Here is a 14,906-nt window from a genome sequence, read left to right on the forward strand (position 1 = left end):
AGACCGTTGAATGATCCAAGAGATCTTATGGGCGTCAGTGTGGCCGGTTAGGGATTGGACCTACAGGACAAGGCAGGAATCACTTCTCGTGTTCTTTCTTGGGGCATTGAAAGTTGCAGAAAAATACCATCTCGAACCCTTCGCCAGAGAATTAAATTGAGAAGTCATTATGAAATTCATTAAGGATCAAAGCTCATTAGAAGCACCAAAGTAAAAACACCACAATGTCACTCCAGTTGTTGTTTTTTTTTTGGGGTTTCCAATTTCCATCTCCAGAATCAACCTCCGATGTCGACGAATCAAATACCCAAGCACACAGCAGATCCATATAGAGAAAAAGAAAAAAAAAAGGAAATTACTTGCTACCAGTACCCCGAGTGTATTCCTCCCACCACTTCGAGAACATACCCCCCTTAGCAGCCTGCTCATTCCAGCTCGCGCGACGAGTGGCCATGTCCGCGCTTGTAGATTCACGCTTCTGTGAGTGCAGGTTCGAGAATAGGCCGTTGGAGGAGCCGGCAGAGCTGCGGCGACGCTCGCCTGGGCCGGGGGGGTTAGGTGCGGTGCCTTCGGTCTGTTTATTTCCGTTTCCGTTTGAGGCGGTGGAGGTGTTGGAATCCTTCATTGTGGGTGTTAAGTTTGTTTTGGAGATGGGGTGATGAATCAACAGAAAGGTAAGTGATGTAGTGCCAAGGGAATGATCGATGGGAAAGGTAGGTAAGACACAGAAATCGAAATTCAAAGAGGCAAATGACATACTCTTCTGTCGGTGCCCGGCATTGCCCATGCAGCGCGACCACTCGGACTCTTAGCGCCGCCATTCATCCAGACATTGAGGTGCTCGTGACGGTCGCCGGGGTTTCCGTGCCAGTGGCGACGAGTGTTGTCGTCAGACATGTTGGAGATATCCAGGCAGTTGGAGTAATCCGTGATGGATGTGGTTTAGTGCTTGTGGGGGATTGAGTACGACAGGAATAGTGAAATCGGATATCGAAGTCTCAAGAAACCCAGGAGATGGGGATAGCAAGATATCCTTCCTTTAAAGGCTGGAGAGTCGACGACGTCATTCTTGTTCGGGTTGCCTCTTGGGGATGGACGGGATTTAGACGGAACATTACCTCGATCGTTTCTAGGATTGGGTTGAAATGATCGAAACGAATGATAAAGAGGATCAAAGGGAAAGAGGGGGTGATGTACGTTGACAGAGCTGTGGTGAATGTTCCCTGCCGGGATCTGGAAAGGTCTAGTCCCTGATGCACACCACTTTTTGGAGCACCATACTGGGACTTATTCTCCTCCCCAACCATGTGCTGTGACTACTTTCGACTATTGTACTTGAATATGAACTGGACAAGTACCATCCTGTACCCCAGAGAGCCTTGACGTAATTGGAATGCGGGGAAAGCTTGGCATAAAATTGAAGAACCTGGATACATCAACTCTCTGTCAACTGCCCTACTACCTACGTGTGTACTCAGGTAGATATCATACCAACACCTTCCAATACTGAACACCTCCCCCTTCACTCCGTCCCTCAGTCTGATACCGAGATAGCAACGCCGAAGTTCATCATGACTAGATGGGGAAGTAGAACCATTTTGGGATTGAAAACAGAGACAGATTATAACTGGAATGTTGTTGAACAGAATACTGTCAAATCCCGAAGAAGCCAGAGCAGGAAATTGCCTAAATTCAGAGATGAGCTCATAAACATAAAAGAACGAAAAACGCTGAGAAATCATTCAAATCACATCACGCATCACAAATCGTGCATGGTTCAGTGGCACATAATCACTTTGCTTTTACGCCTTACTGATCCTGCAGACCAAGTCCCGGCCGTCGACGGAGTCGCCCTCCTTGACTTGGAGGTGAGACACCTTTCCGCTATGCGGGGCGGAGATCACCATTTCCTAAAAAAGAGAGTTAGTACCATGGTCCTATGTGTGATGGAAAAGAAATAGAACCATACCATCTTCATGGCGCTCAGCACCGCAATAGGATCACCCTTCTTGACCTCGTGGCCATCGTGGATGCGGATCTCAACCACGACACCACTCATGGGAGCACCGACCTGGCTGCTATCCGTGGGATCGGCCTTGGCACGGGCGAGGTTCTCGATCGAGGCATTCTGGTCATCGACACTGACCTGGCGGACTTCACCGTTGACCTCGTAGAAGACCTCACGCTGACCGGTCTGCTCGGAGAGAGGACCAATGGCGAGCAACTTCAGGATCAGAACCTTACCCTTCTCCAGCTCGACGTGGAACTCCTCGCCGATCTCGGGACGGGCAAGGAAGTAGCGGGTCGGCAGGACGGAGAGATCACCGAACTTCGCCACGAACTTGCGGTAGTCCTCGAACACCTTGGGGTACATGGCGTAACTGGCGACGTCGCACTCGGTGGCGGTGCCAAACTTCTCGCGGATGTCGTTCTTGATCTTGATGAGGTCCATGGGCTCCAGGTAGAGACCGGGGCGCTTGTCGAGCTTGCGGCGGCCACGCAGGGCCTTGGTGCGCAAAGGCTCGGGGAAGCCGCCGTAAGGCTGGCCCATCAAACCTTCGAAGAACTCCAAGACTGATTCAGGGAAGTCGAGTTGATCGGCACGGTCGAGCACATCCTGGGCGGACAGCTTGTTGCTGACGATCCAGGAGGCGAAGTCACCACAGACCTTGGAGGAGGGGGTGACCTTGACGATGTCGCCCAGCAACTCGTTGGCCACCTCATATGCTTTCTTGGTCTCCGCCCACTGCTTTCCAAGACCCAAATGGCTGGCCTGGAAGATCAGGTTCGTCAGCTGGCCACCAGGGATCTCGTGCTCGTAGACCTCGGGGTCGGGCCCGGTCAGACCAGCCTCGAAGGGAGAGTAGAGCAGACGAAGCTGAGCCCAGTAGCTGTCGAGAGCGCGGACATGGCCAAGGTCCAGCTGGGGGTCGTACTCGGTACCCTGCAGCGAAGAAAGAAGAGCACCAATGCTGGGCTGCGAGGTCATACCAGACAGACTGTCGGTAGCGGCATCCACGGCATCAGCACCGGCCTCGGCACAGGCAATCATGGAGGCGACACCGGTTCCGGCGGAGTCGTGAGTGTGAACGTGGATGGGGAGATCAGGGTAGCGCTTGCGGATGGAACCGACCAACAGACGGGCAGCCTGGGGCTTGAGCACGCCTGCCATATCCTTGATGCCAAGAATGTGGGGACCCATCTTGACGATCTTGTCCACCAGACCCAGGTAATATTCCAAGCTGTATTTCTTCTTGGGGTTCAGCATGTCGCCACTGTAGCACATGGTGGCCTCAACGACACCACCCGCCTCGTGGACAGCCTTAACACCGACCTCGAGTTGGTCCAGATCGTTCAGGGCATCAAAGACACGGAAGATATCGACACCGTACTTCTTGGCCTGCTTGCAGAAGTGGTAGATGGCATTATCGGGAAGGGAAGAGTAGGCAACACCGTTGGCACCCCGCAGCAGCATCTGGAAGGGAATGTTGGGAATGGCCTTGCGCATCTTGCGAAGTCTGTCCCAGGGATCCTCGTAGAGGAATCGCATAGCCACATCGAAGGTAGCGCCACCCCAGCACTCGAGCGAGTAAGCGTTGCTCAATGCGTAGCTGGTCTCAGTAGCAATGTTCAGCATGTCAATTGTTCGCACACGGGTGGCAAGCAACGACTGGTGGGCATCACGCCAAGTGGTGTCCATGATCAAGCAGCCCTTGTTGGCGCGCACAGCGCGAGCGAAGCCCTCAGGACCTTGGCTGTCCAAGATCTGCTTCCAGCCCTTAGTGCAGGGCTTGGAGATGTCAATGGGCTTGCCCGTGGCATCGTTGAGAACGGGCCTGATGATCTCGCCCTTGAATTTGGGCTCGCCGATCTGACCCTTGATGCTGCTGCCGTTGACAGCAACGTCACCCAGGTAAGCGAGCAGCTTCTGGGCGCGGTTCTGGCTGCCGATGAGGGCAAACAGCTCAGGGGTATCATCAATGAAAGTAGTCCAGCAAGTACCATCGATGAATACGGGGTGGCTCAGGAGCGAAGCAAGGAAAGGAATGTTGGTCTTGACACCACGAATACGGAACTCAACCAGAGCACGCAGCATCTTGCGGCGGACGATCTCATAAGTTGAGCCACGGCAAGTGCACTTGACCAGCATAGAGTCGTAGTGAGGCGTAATAAGGGCACCAGCAAAGCCGTTACCACCATCCAGACGAATTCCATTGCCACCAGCAGAGCGGTAGACCTCGATCTTACCGGTGTCGGGGGAGAAGCCCTTGGCGGGATCCTCGGTCGTGATACGGCACTGAATGGCGAAACCGCGGGTAGAGATGCGGTCCTGGGTAAGGCCAAGTTGCTCAAGGGTTGCACCGGCAGCGATTTGGATCTGAGCAGCCACAATATCGATGCCGGTGATTTCCTCGGTAATAGTATGTTCGACTTGAATTCTGGGGTTGATTTCGATGAAGTAGTGCTGGTTGCCACATACAAGGAACTCTGCCGTACCCGCGTTGCGGTACCGAACTGACTTGGCCAGTTTCACTGCATCAGACAAGATCTTGTCACGAACATCGACGGGAAGGTCCTTGGCAGGAGCAATCTCAACGACTTTCTGGTGGCGACGCTGGACAGAGCAATCACGCTCGAAGAGATGGACAACATTGCCCTGGTTATCACCGAGAAGCTGAACCTCGATGTGCTTGGGCTGGTCAAGGAAACGCTCGACGAAGACAGTGCCGTTCCCGAAGGCGGTGCGGGCCTCGGAGGTAGCACGCTCGAAAGAGTCACGCAGCTCAGACTGATCACGAACAACACGCATACCACGGCCACCACCACCAAAGGCAGCCTTAATAATGATGGGGAAGCCATATTCATCAGTGAAGGACTTGACCTCTTCAAAGCGCTCAACGGGGCCCGGAGTTCCCGGAACAACGGGGACATTGCACTTAATAGCGGCGCGGCGGGCAGAAACCTTGTCGCCAAGGGCATCAATCGTTTCAGGTGTCGGACCGACGAACACAATTCCAGCCTTCTCAACCTTTCGGGCGAAGTCGGCATTCTCTGAAAGGAAACCGTAGCCGGGGTGGATTAGGTGGACACCGTGCTCGAGGGCGATTTTGATGATCTCATCACCAGCCAGATAAGCGCCCACGGGAGTATATTGGCCGCGGTGACCGATCATATAAGCCTCATCGGCCTTTTGGCGATGCATTGAGAGACGATCTTCGTGTGAGAAGACTGCGACCGTCTGGAGGGACAGTTCGTGTGCGGTACGGAAGATACGGATGGGAATTTCACCACGATTGGCGACCAGAATCTTTTGAAAGTGCATAATTGTCGAGTTGGCCCGCAGACGACGGTGGACTGAGTCCTGGTGGTGCTCATTGTGATCCTCAATGAAGTCGGACTCATCAATAGCATCCTCTGGCTGGCGGTACGGGGCAGCCATTGTGAATGTGATGGGAGGGAAGATAGGTTAAAAAGTGATTACTAGAGGAGAAGTTAGATGAGAAGTTCACAGACAAAGCTTCCAATGTTTGCTCCGGTGAATACAGAGGGCGGTGACTCACTATAAAAAAAAAAGCCGGGGGGAGCTATCCGGATCCAATTCCAGGCCGGTTTCGGCTCACTGCACAATCGCTCGCACTTTTTTTTTAAATCTCAGTATACGCAACAGGAGCTGGATAAGAGAACTTTGAATCTAACAGAGTTATAGTTAAGAGTTGAATTCAAAAAAAAAAAAAAGAGAAAGAATAGAAGGTTTAGAGGCGGGGGGGGGATTAGATAAAGAGGGGAATCCTAAGGGGCCGATCTACATGTCACAGATACTTTCCGGGGCTAAAGGATTGACTCTAGGAATGAGGTAACAAGTACATGTTCACCGGCACACCGGGGCCAATGCCTAGAAATTGGGAAAATGATCAAATCGAATAGAATAATGGAATAATGTTGGGAATCATATTGGGAATATTCTTGGAAATTATCTTTTTTAATTATCCCAATCCAATTATCCTAATCCAAATAATGTACATTGCTTTCTATGCGGGGCTTACTTGTACGGCCTCTATACTAACCCTACGTGGTAACTATACTAAGGTCCTATTATTTCCTACCCCGGAGAACTCCCCATGTTCTCGATCAATGATACCTGATAACCTCACACGATGACTTCGGGTAGTTGAGATAAGTGATTTCGTCATTCTACTTCGGGCCCTCCGGGTAAACGTCAACTAAGAACACAAAGCCATTCGCAACTGCACGGATATTCACGGAAAATTAGGAGAGGCAAAAGTCCGGGGGAGACTCGGAGAACTCTCGACAAACACATGTGCAGAGTGAGAAGTGGATCGGGCCAATTCGATCACAAAGGTCCTCTTTCTATCCCATTCGGGGAAGATGGGACCGAACCGACATCGACAGGATTGACCTCCGTGCAACATATTACTATGCGCCTAGGGTTAAATGGTCCGATCTGACTCACATTTACCCGATAGAAAATTCTTTGACCGGTCATGCGTCCACTAAAACTGATCGAAAAAGGATTTTGGCAGATAGGGGGCAACCTCATGACGCTATTTGATTTGTGTACGGAGCAAGTACGGAGTACTATGACCTAGATCATCCCCACTATTAAGCGCCTCTATCCTCACTGATTCAATATTGTACCTAAACCATTCCACTCGGTACTCCGGGGGGGGGGGGGGGGATCTCCCGCTGGTCTGACAGGTACGACGATGGACTCATCTGGTAGATCTTACGCAAAAACGCGACATTCCGACGCTATTGGGGTTAGATGCCAAGGTACTCTATACACCCCGAGCTATTCCAGTGTGAGCACCAAAAGCCGGGAAAAAATACAACTTGATCTGCTCCACACCATTGCCTACTTAATCTTGCAGTGCCCAAAGAACCTTGCAATGCCCTTGCTCTTCTCCTGGTTGATAAGCTTCCGTTTGGGGTTTCTGCACTGCGAGATCTGAAAACTGTGCCATCACCGCTCGAAGCGCTTACCGTCCAGCCCGGGAAGCTTTCCCGAGCTGTAGACTTCTCATGAACACCTGAGGGTCCTTTGATCACACTTTTGCATGATCTCGCATCCCCGACGGAGAAACCCAGCCCCTTGTTTCCGCCAGTGACCCTTGTTGACTTGACTGCATGGGCCTTCCCCGCGGGGCCAAATCTCACCTGCAGGAATTGAGCCTTTCCCTTGGTCCGGGCCGAGAGGGAATTCGGCAGCCTTGGCTCGTCGGAACCGTGAAACACTATGCTGTACATTGTATAACTCAGTACGGAGTAGGTCCGTAGGCATCACAGAGGCTAAAAAAGAAACGCAAACTGTGCTTCGTTGGACCAAAGTGTAGGGAGAGTGGGCACGGGACTGTATCTTTCTCTCCTATACGACCTAAAACACGGTCCAATGTTAACCTGCCATCGCACCTCATGGGCAAAGCTAAAATTTGATAAGGCATTGAGTGATCTGCAGGAAGACTCGTCTTCAATCTCATGGGGACAAATAATACTGAGGTGCAGATGATTAACCTTGGCGTCTTGGCGATGCTGTATTCTTCACCGAAGCCCCCTGTGTTTGAATGGATCCGCCTGGGCATACCCTTGGCAGCCTCGGAGTTGTGGAAATAAAACAGGAAATTTTTGAGGTTACTGCGGTGAGAAAAATTAGAGACTAGGGAGGTCGCAGGGCTGTTTCGGAAAAATCGGGCCATGGCCCGGAGGGTTTAAAGCATTAAAAAAAAAGAAAACGCAAACCTATCAAATACATGCGAGCGATAGAGAAAAAAAAGTTCAAAGAGCAAGATTAATGGGCTGTCATGAGTTCCTCCTATGGCACGCTATTGGCGTAACCATCCCCCCTATGAAAATCGTTCCTTTTGCAACCTCGAGGCATCATTTCCGCTGTATGTTACAAATGCAAGAGAAACGAAGGATCATAAGCAAATACGGTGCACGGTTCTAGAATCCACGATACCCAGTCGCCTGGGGTGTGAGACCGGCGCCGTTGGACTGAGGGCCCTGGGTCAGCATGAGCCGTGATCCCTGCAAAATGGGAGTGTTGTTCTCCTCTGTGCGAGTAGTCTTCTCGCGGTTCTTGCGCTCCTCGTTGTCCTTCTTGAGCATCTCGATGGATCGGGTCTGCTCGCAGAGGAAGTTGATCAAGAAGGGCATAGTGAAGTCGTGAAGACCCTTGCGCCATGAGATCTCCATAATAACGTCGGGGCGAATGAGGTCGTAGCAGGCATAAAGCATACCAACGTAGCACTCGCGGCTACCAATATCGACGAACTAGTTCCAATTAGTAAATTCTCGGGCAATGACAGAGTTGAAATAAAATCTTACGTAGCGGAGAAGATCCTCCACAATCTCGGGTTTGGCGGAGGTAGCGGCAGTCTCGATAGCATCTTTGTAGAGCTTGTCCTGCTTGGACAGCGCGATCGACTTCTCCCAGCGCTTGTTATTGCGGTAAATGTTGGCCGCGATTTGGCGGAAGAAAATAAGATCATGCTTTTCCAGGCGCTGGGCGAGAGCCACAGCATCAAAGTTGTCATTCTGGTCGACAGAGTCCTTCAACAGCTTGTGGTCCTCCTCCTCAATCAGAAGCTCGTTGATGGCGTCGTTGACGGCCCGCTTGTTCTGCGACTGGACATTGAGCAGGAAAGGCTTGATCAGTGGGATGTTGTCAGAACTCTGGAAGATGCGAACGACACGGTTCACGTCGATGCGAGCGGTCAGAACCTGAAGCAGGTCAGTGAGCAAAAGGGGCTGCTCCTGGAGGTAGAAGTTCAGTGCCCGGTAGTAGATCTCCAAGTTGGCGACCTTGACGACAATATCCTTGAACGAATGGTGCTCCCAGGCATCGGCTGCACGCTCCATCATGGCGAGGGCAGCATTGTCCCACTCATCGTAGTGGCAGTACAAGAACACCAGCTCCGGCCAGAGATTGGCTTCCTCGGAGGCCCGGATCATCTTGGGAATGTTGATGCGGGACCAGAAGAGCTTCAGGTGTTCCATGACACGGTCTAGGTGGTACTTGGAAAGAGCAATGCCAAGCTCGGTGAACATGCCCATGTGAGCCCGCTCGAGACCTAAACCTGCCTCCAAGACAGCGATCAGTTCATCGAAGTAACCATTGCGCTCGTACTGGCGAACAAGGCTCTGTAGCTCTTCAGCGTGAACAATCAAGTTGAGACCACAAATCTGGGCAAGACGGAATTCCTTCTTCTCCACACAGGCCTCATTTACCTGCTTCCAGACCTTTACGCTGTTGGCCTTGCGGGCACACTCCACTGCGGCCTGGTAATCCTCAAGGTGAACCAAGGTAGTCGCCAATTTGGCCCAGTTAGAGATGTTGGTGAAGAAAATCTTAGCAGCATGGTGGAAGCCTTCAGCGTAAGCCTTGTCACCGGAAGCTTCAATGTCCGCAACATTGGTAGCGCGGAGGAAGTCCTCGAGCTCAGCAAGCTGGTCCAAACGGGCAAAGCAGAAAGCAAGAGCAGTGTCAATAGTCGGCTCACGCAGCGTCTTGCGGGCCATGCGAAGGAACTTGACGAGATCCTCGTCCTTGCCTGCGTGAGTTGCAGTTTCAATCACTTCGTGGTAGTTGGTCGCGTCACCTGCACGGATGTAGGACTCAATTGAGTCAGTCACACGAAGACCATCGAGTTGGGCCTTTGCAACCTTGCTCCAAACCTCGGACAGATCGACACGCTCCGCGAATTCTTGGGCTCGGTCGATGCTGACAATGTTCTCCACAAGCACGTTGACGGCAGCCAGGTAGTTGTTAACCTTCTTGTAGATTTCAAAGGCCTCCTCGTACAGGCCAACGCTGGTGCACATCTCAGCAATTTCATCAGCGGAGAATTCGTTGAGCTGGTGAATGTAGTCCATCAGGCGACTCTTATCGGCCTTGGCAGCAGTCAACATCAAGAGGTTCTGCAGGCTGGTGTTATCACTGAAAGGAGAGGGCTCTAGAATAATCTTCTCAAGCAGCTCAATCAACTCGCCGGGCAGATCGGCATCGAGGAACGACTTGACGGCGACAGACACCTTCTCGGGTTCCGTAGATTCGGGGACCGCGGTAGCGATGACCTGGTCCACAAGAGAACGCCGGCCTTCGTTGTTCTCGCTGAGGACGAAGGCCCAGATTTCGGAATCGGCACGCTCAACGAGGTAACGAGCTTGGGCGCGGAACATAGAGTTCTCATTGGTGATGCTAATAAGCTCCAGATCGTTCTGGCCCTTGCTGTAGGCAATATACGCCAGGTTGGGATCACGCTTTTCGCAGTACTTTCCAACAACGAGGGTGTCGTACTGGTCATTCTCCTTGAGGAACTTCTCTGGGTCGTTGTTACTGTCAATGTAGATCTTGGCAAGTGCGTTGTAGACAGCCTGCTGCTGGTTACCCGTGGCCAGAGTGGCCTCGAGGAAAGGCAAAAGCAGCTTAAGGCGGTTTCGGCTCTCGACCTCAGTAACAAGCTCATCGATAGGGATGACGGATGGGTCAACAGTTGAGAGCAGATTCTTGATGATGCTCTCCTCACAGTCGACATCGAGCAAGCCGCCAACAACAGCAGGGGCACGGCCAGGGTTGACGCGCTGGACATAGACTTCGATCGACTTGAACTGTTGGTTCTGGTAGAGGTACAGAACCAGATCGTGGATAAAGTTGAAGCGGTCACAAACGATGATCAGAGGTAGCTGCTCTGTCAGGCGGGCTTCCTTCAGGAAGTTCTTCACTTTCTCGGGATTGTAGTAGTTGCTCTCCCGGCAAATACGCTCAACCTCGGTGACCTGGTTCATGGCAGTGGCGGCCTCAATGTACTTGAAGTGTACCTCAGGGTCCTCGCTGAGGTTAACAATACTTCCTAGGTAGTAGTAAAGACCCTCGGCAGTGCGGTATTTCTCGAAAATATCAATCAGACGATTAGACCCAAGAAGGTCAGAGAACTTGGTGGCAATCTGGACCACAGACTGCAAGTTCTGGCGAATGTTCGACTCCAGCATGGTGTCCATGCAGTCGAGAGTCTGCTCCACAGATAAGCGACCGAAGTAGCTCATCAGCCACTCGGGGCTCAACTTGTCGGTGCGAACAATGTTGCGTTTTATTACAGATGGATCATCCGAGTTTTCCAGAGCACGCTGGATGAGGCCGGCGTTCTCGCAGAGCTGGGCAATGCGAGGACGGTCAAAGTGGGTGAAAATTTCGTTGCCGAGAATGGCGTCTGCAACCTGGGGAGCGTTGACGAGGTTCATCTCCAGAAGACGAGTTTGCAGGCTGCCATGCTCAGGCTTGTTGTCCTTGAGCGCATCCAGGAGGAACGAAGTGGCCTGCTGGATCATGTTTTGTGACAAGAAGACGTCCACAACGCGGTCAAGGTCAACCAATGCGCCGCTTTCTTCATTAGCAAGCTGAGTAGCAAACTCAGCACCCTTCTCGGGGTTGACGCGAACAATATGCTGAAGCAGCTGGGTGTAGTCCGGCTGGTATCCAGCTTGTTTGGAGTATGCAAGGATCTTATCGAACTGGCCAGTCTCCGCGAAACCAGCAACGACCTTGTGGGGAACGTTAGCTTGAAGATAAACGGCCAGGGCAAGGGACATGTCGTATGGCCGAATGATGTCACCAAGCTCCTCCGAGCTCTCCAGCTTCTTCTCCTGCATCCACTTCTCAAGCAGGTGCTTGCGATTTTGCTGCAGAACGGGTCGGACAAGCTCAACACTTTCGTACTTGTTAAGCGAGCCCTTGTCCAGCAGCATACCGAAGTACTGTAAGATCACTGACATCTGACCATTTTGTGGAGCGCTCTTGAAACGGTTGATTGTTTCCAGAGTGCGAAGGAACCCCCGTGGAGAGTTGGCGGCAATCTTAGCGGCTTCGGTATAATCCTGCGAGGCCATAAGAGAGTCAAACTGCTGCTGGTACAGGTGGTCCGCGCCTGGAAGGCCGGCCTTCGAGGCAAGTTTGATAGCAAGACCGGACATGGCGGGGTTCTCCATGAGGTACTGGATGATATTGGTTTCGTCAACGCTTACGGCCAAGACCTGGCCCTTGCGGTTCACACCGACGAGGCCGGCTCCCTCGGAATCCGGAGTTGTGGTGAAGATCGTCTCGCTGGAGATGCGGTTCATGAAAATACAAGTGCCAGTCTCGAGATCATAAAGGTGGATGAAGCCGTATTTCGTCACGAGGTAGACCACATCGTACTTGCTGGACACCTGCATTGCGACAGGGAAGTCATTGACCGCCTCTTGCGGGAAATACACCTCGACGGCCTTCTTCTGGAAGCGAGGGTTGGGTTCTTGGTGGTCGATTTCAGCGATTTGCAGCTTGGCACCGGTTTGCGTACGAACCGCGAAAGTGAAGAGGCTGTGGGGTAGGGGGGAGCCCTCAACAGTAATGTTGGCGAAAGAGGCGGCGTGACCTTCGATGAACTGAGAGATCCCGCGCTCCTTTGAGTAAAGCTGCATCGATCCGACGACCCGCCCCTGCTGCTGGCTAATACCGACCACAACCATCCACTTCTCCTCTGTGTTGACGCGGTAGTTGATGATTTGACATCCCTGAAAGAACGCTCGCATATTAGCATACTAGGCTTCCATTGTTATATCCACGATGTAAATCACATACTGCAAGGTTGGGAAGTCGGTCGAACGCCTTGACAGGGTTCTGCTGTGTGGCATCATAAACATCCCAGTGGTAGACCGCTGAGTCCGTGACCAGACCGAGGGACCTTTCGCTGAACCACTTCCAGTAGACAATATCTTCATTCATATTTGCCGACTTCAGCTTTTGCCGCGCGCCAAGGTCGAAGATCTGAATGGTGCGGCCCTGCGCCTTCAAGGCGATGATGTTCTTGTTCCAATGCATGATCGCACTGTCGGCGTTGATCGGGCGTCGTAGAACTTCATTATTGTTCTTGAGGTCGATAATGATAACTTCTGGTTTACTATTATCATCCAGCTTTTGACGAACACAGACGTAGTGATCAGATTCTAGTGTCTAAAACGAACGAATATAAAGTTAGCCGGGCCTTGTCGCCCATGTTTTGAGGGACTGCCGCCTTGCGACAGCAGACAACTTACACATGAAGTGAAGCCAATTGATGTCGGCTGTAAATTTAAACGTTAGTCAAAGTCCTAGAATTTCCCAAAACATTGTGGCGCGCGGCCGGTGCATCCGTCTTAAAGCTGGAGCTCATCATGAAACATCGCCAGTAGTCATGGTTGGCTGTACATACCGCGATGCCGACAGAGGTCAACTGTTGAATTCAAGCACAGGTCAGTTCCAAAGCGTCAGTGGTTATGAGATAAAGAGAGTGGGGTGACTACGTACATTGACCAGCTCTGTGAACTTGATGGGGAGAGGTGCCATATTTACGTAGGCCGCAGTACGACCTAGTCCGCCGAATGAAACGCCACGCAAAGAAGGCTGAAGAATTGGAGTATGTGAAAGGGGGGTGGTAAAATGCGAATGTCACGAGGAAGAAAAAAAAGAAGAAGAAGAAGACGTATGAAGAGATGAGGGGGGGTTAGAGATCTGGTAGATGCGGAAGTGACCTCAGGAGGCCGCTGCTGTCGTTGCTGAGGTGTCGCTTATGGAAAATCACGTGATACGGGGGCCTACAAGATCGTCTCTTTCAGAAGCAGTGTTTGTAAATAGGAAAAATCTAGAAAGAGAGAGCAAAGTAAAATGTAGATGGCAAACTTCCTGGCATATCATTTGTCAGATTAACCTGAGAGAAGTACTGTCAATTCAAGTTCATACATCTTCCATCCAAATCGGAGGTATACCTGACCGCCCTCACGATGCTCCGATGTTTACTACAATTTTAGTTGCACGTAGGTGGCTCTTGCCATTTATCCTCTGCCCTGTTCTCTAGTTCTTCTTCGGTTCTTTTGTGACTTGTAAATCAAACACTTCTTCGTACTGCAACATTCAAACGTTTTGAATTACACCCAATTTCCGTGAATGTAAGCTAACAACGCCTGCAAGGATTATGGAACTGACCCTCACCCCGTGGACCCATGGACCCGTGGACCCTGAAAGCAAGGAATGTGCACGTTCATCCCGTTTTATGTGCCATTTGCAAGTAGCCTCTCGCGGCTAAAGTCTTCTGAACTCAGGAGGTTCCAGGATCGGGAATTGGAAATTGGCCCCTCAATCATATCCACTCTAGCGGAGCCTGCCATCCAACCATTACAATTGTTTCAAATGTTCGGACGTCATCGTGTAAGAAGCGCCTCGCCTAGATCTCTACGGTAACCTCTCAATTCATATGTTGTAGTCATTCAACCACTGGCCCCAGCTTCAGTGACTCCTCAATCTAGGACACACCCCTAGACCAAAGCAATGTAGCTGACTTCTAGCAGCCTCCTAGAGCCCGGAATTAAGATTTTCGATGGTTTTGGCCCTAAATTCACGTAAAATCTGAACCGGAGCCACTGGAATGCATACCGACCCATTTTGAATCAAATTTCTTAGCACAACCGATCAATGACCACGCATACAGCGCCACGTGGCTTGTGTCTTCTTGTTTGTGTCCACTGGGCCTGGGCCAAGACCAGAAGGATCTCTGGCCAAGGTCATCCCCACGTCAAGCCAGCCTTAAAAGTGTTTGTTGCGGAGTATTGCTTATATCCTGTTCTGGCATTGGAGGCACGGTGCTTCTAATTCCGTATCACATGCTTGGCGCCGTAGCGGAGTCGTATCTTACTCGACTGAAGCTCGGGGTATCCTGGGGTGCAACGGCTTTTATGTGCTGTTCCCATCATTAGAAAAATGCGGACTGGAGATGTGGATGTAGATCGCGGCGTGTAACTAGAAAACGGAGAGCGCAGATGTAAATGAATATACCAAAGATCCCTCGGTGGAATCTTACAAAGTCTACTATCGAATTTTCTGA

At 51.4% G+C, this 14,906-nt stretch overlaps 3 protein-coding genes across 3 annotated transcripts; all 3 read right to left on the reverse strand.

Annotated features, from left to right (window-relative positions):
• Positions 1 to 355: 355 nt before the first annotated feature.
• On the reverse strand, positions 356 to 897 carry Pdw03_2720 (uncharacterized protein; the record flags this gene model as incomplete). The annotated part of the gene is made up of 2 exons (XM_014682304.1): positions 356 to 619; positions 760 to 897. 2 exons carry the CDS (start codon positions 895 to 897, stop codon positions 356 to 358), a joined length of 402 nt encoding a protein of 133 aa, XP_014537790.1.
• Positions 898 to 1,802: 905 nt separating this feature from the next.
• On the reverse strand, positions 1,803 to 5,440 carry Pdw03_2721 (Pyruvate carboxylase, putative; the record flags this gene model as incomplete). Its single annotated transcript, XM_014682303.1, has 2 exons — positions 1,803 to 1,910; positions 1,970 to 5,440. The coding sequence occupies 2 exons, from the start codon at positions 5,438 to 5,440 to the stop codon at positions 1,803 to 1,805; spliced, it is 3,579 nt and encodes a 1,192-aa protein (XP_014537789.1).
• A 2,519-nt stretch (positions 5,441 to 7,959) lies between these two features.
• On the reverse strand, positions 7,960 to 13,375 carry Pdw03_2722 (Clathrin heavy chain; the record flags this gene model as incomplete). The annotated part of the gene is made up of 6 exons (XM_014682302.1): positions 7,960 to 8,289; positions 8,344 to 12,564; positions 12,632 to 13,003; positions 13,087 to 13,113; positions 13,242 to 13,262; positions 13,337 to 13,375. 6 exons carry the CDS (start codon positions 13,373 to 13,375, stop codon positions 7,960 to 7,962), a joined length of 5,010 nt encoding a protein of 1,669 aa, XP_014537788.1.
• Positions 13,376 to 14,906: the final 1,531 nt, after the last annotated feature.

The sequence above is a fragment of the Penicillium digitatum genome, chromosome 1 (genome assembly GCF_016767815.1).
Source record: "Penicillium digitatum chromosome 1, complete sequence".
In the NCBI taxonomy this organism is placed as follows: domain Eukaryota; kingdom Fungi; phylum Ascomycota; class Eurotiomycetes; order Eurotiales; family Aspergillaceae; genus Penicillium; species Penicillium digitatum.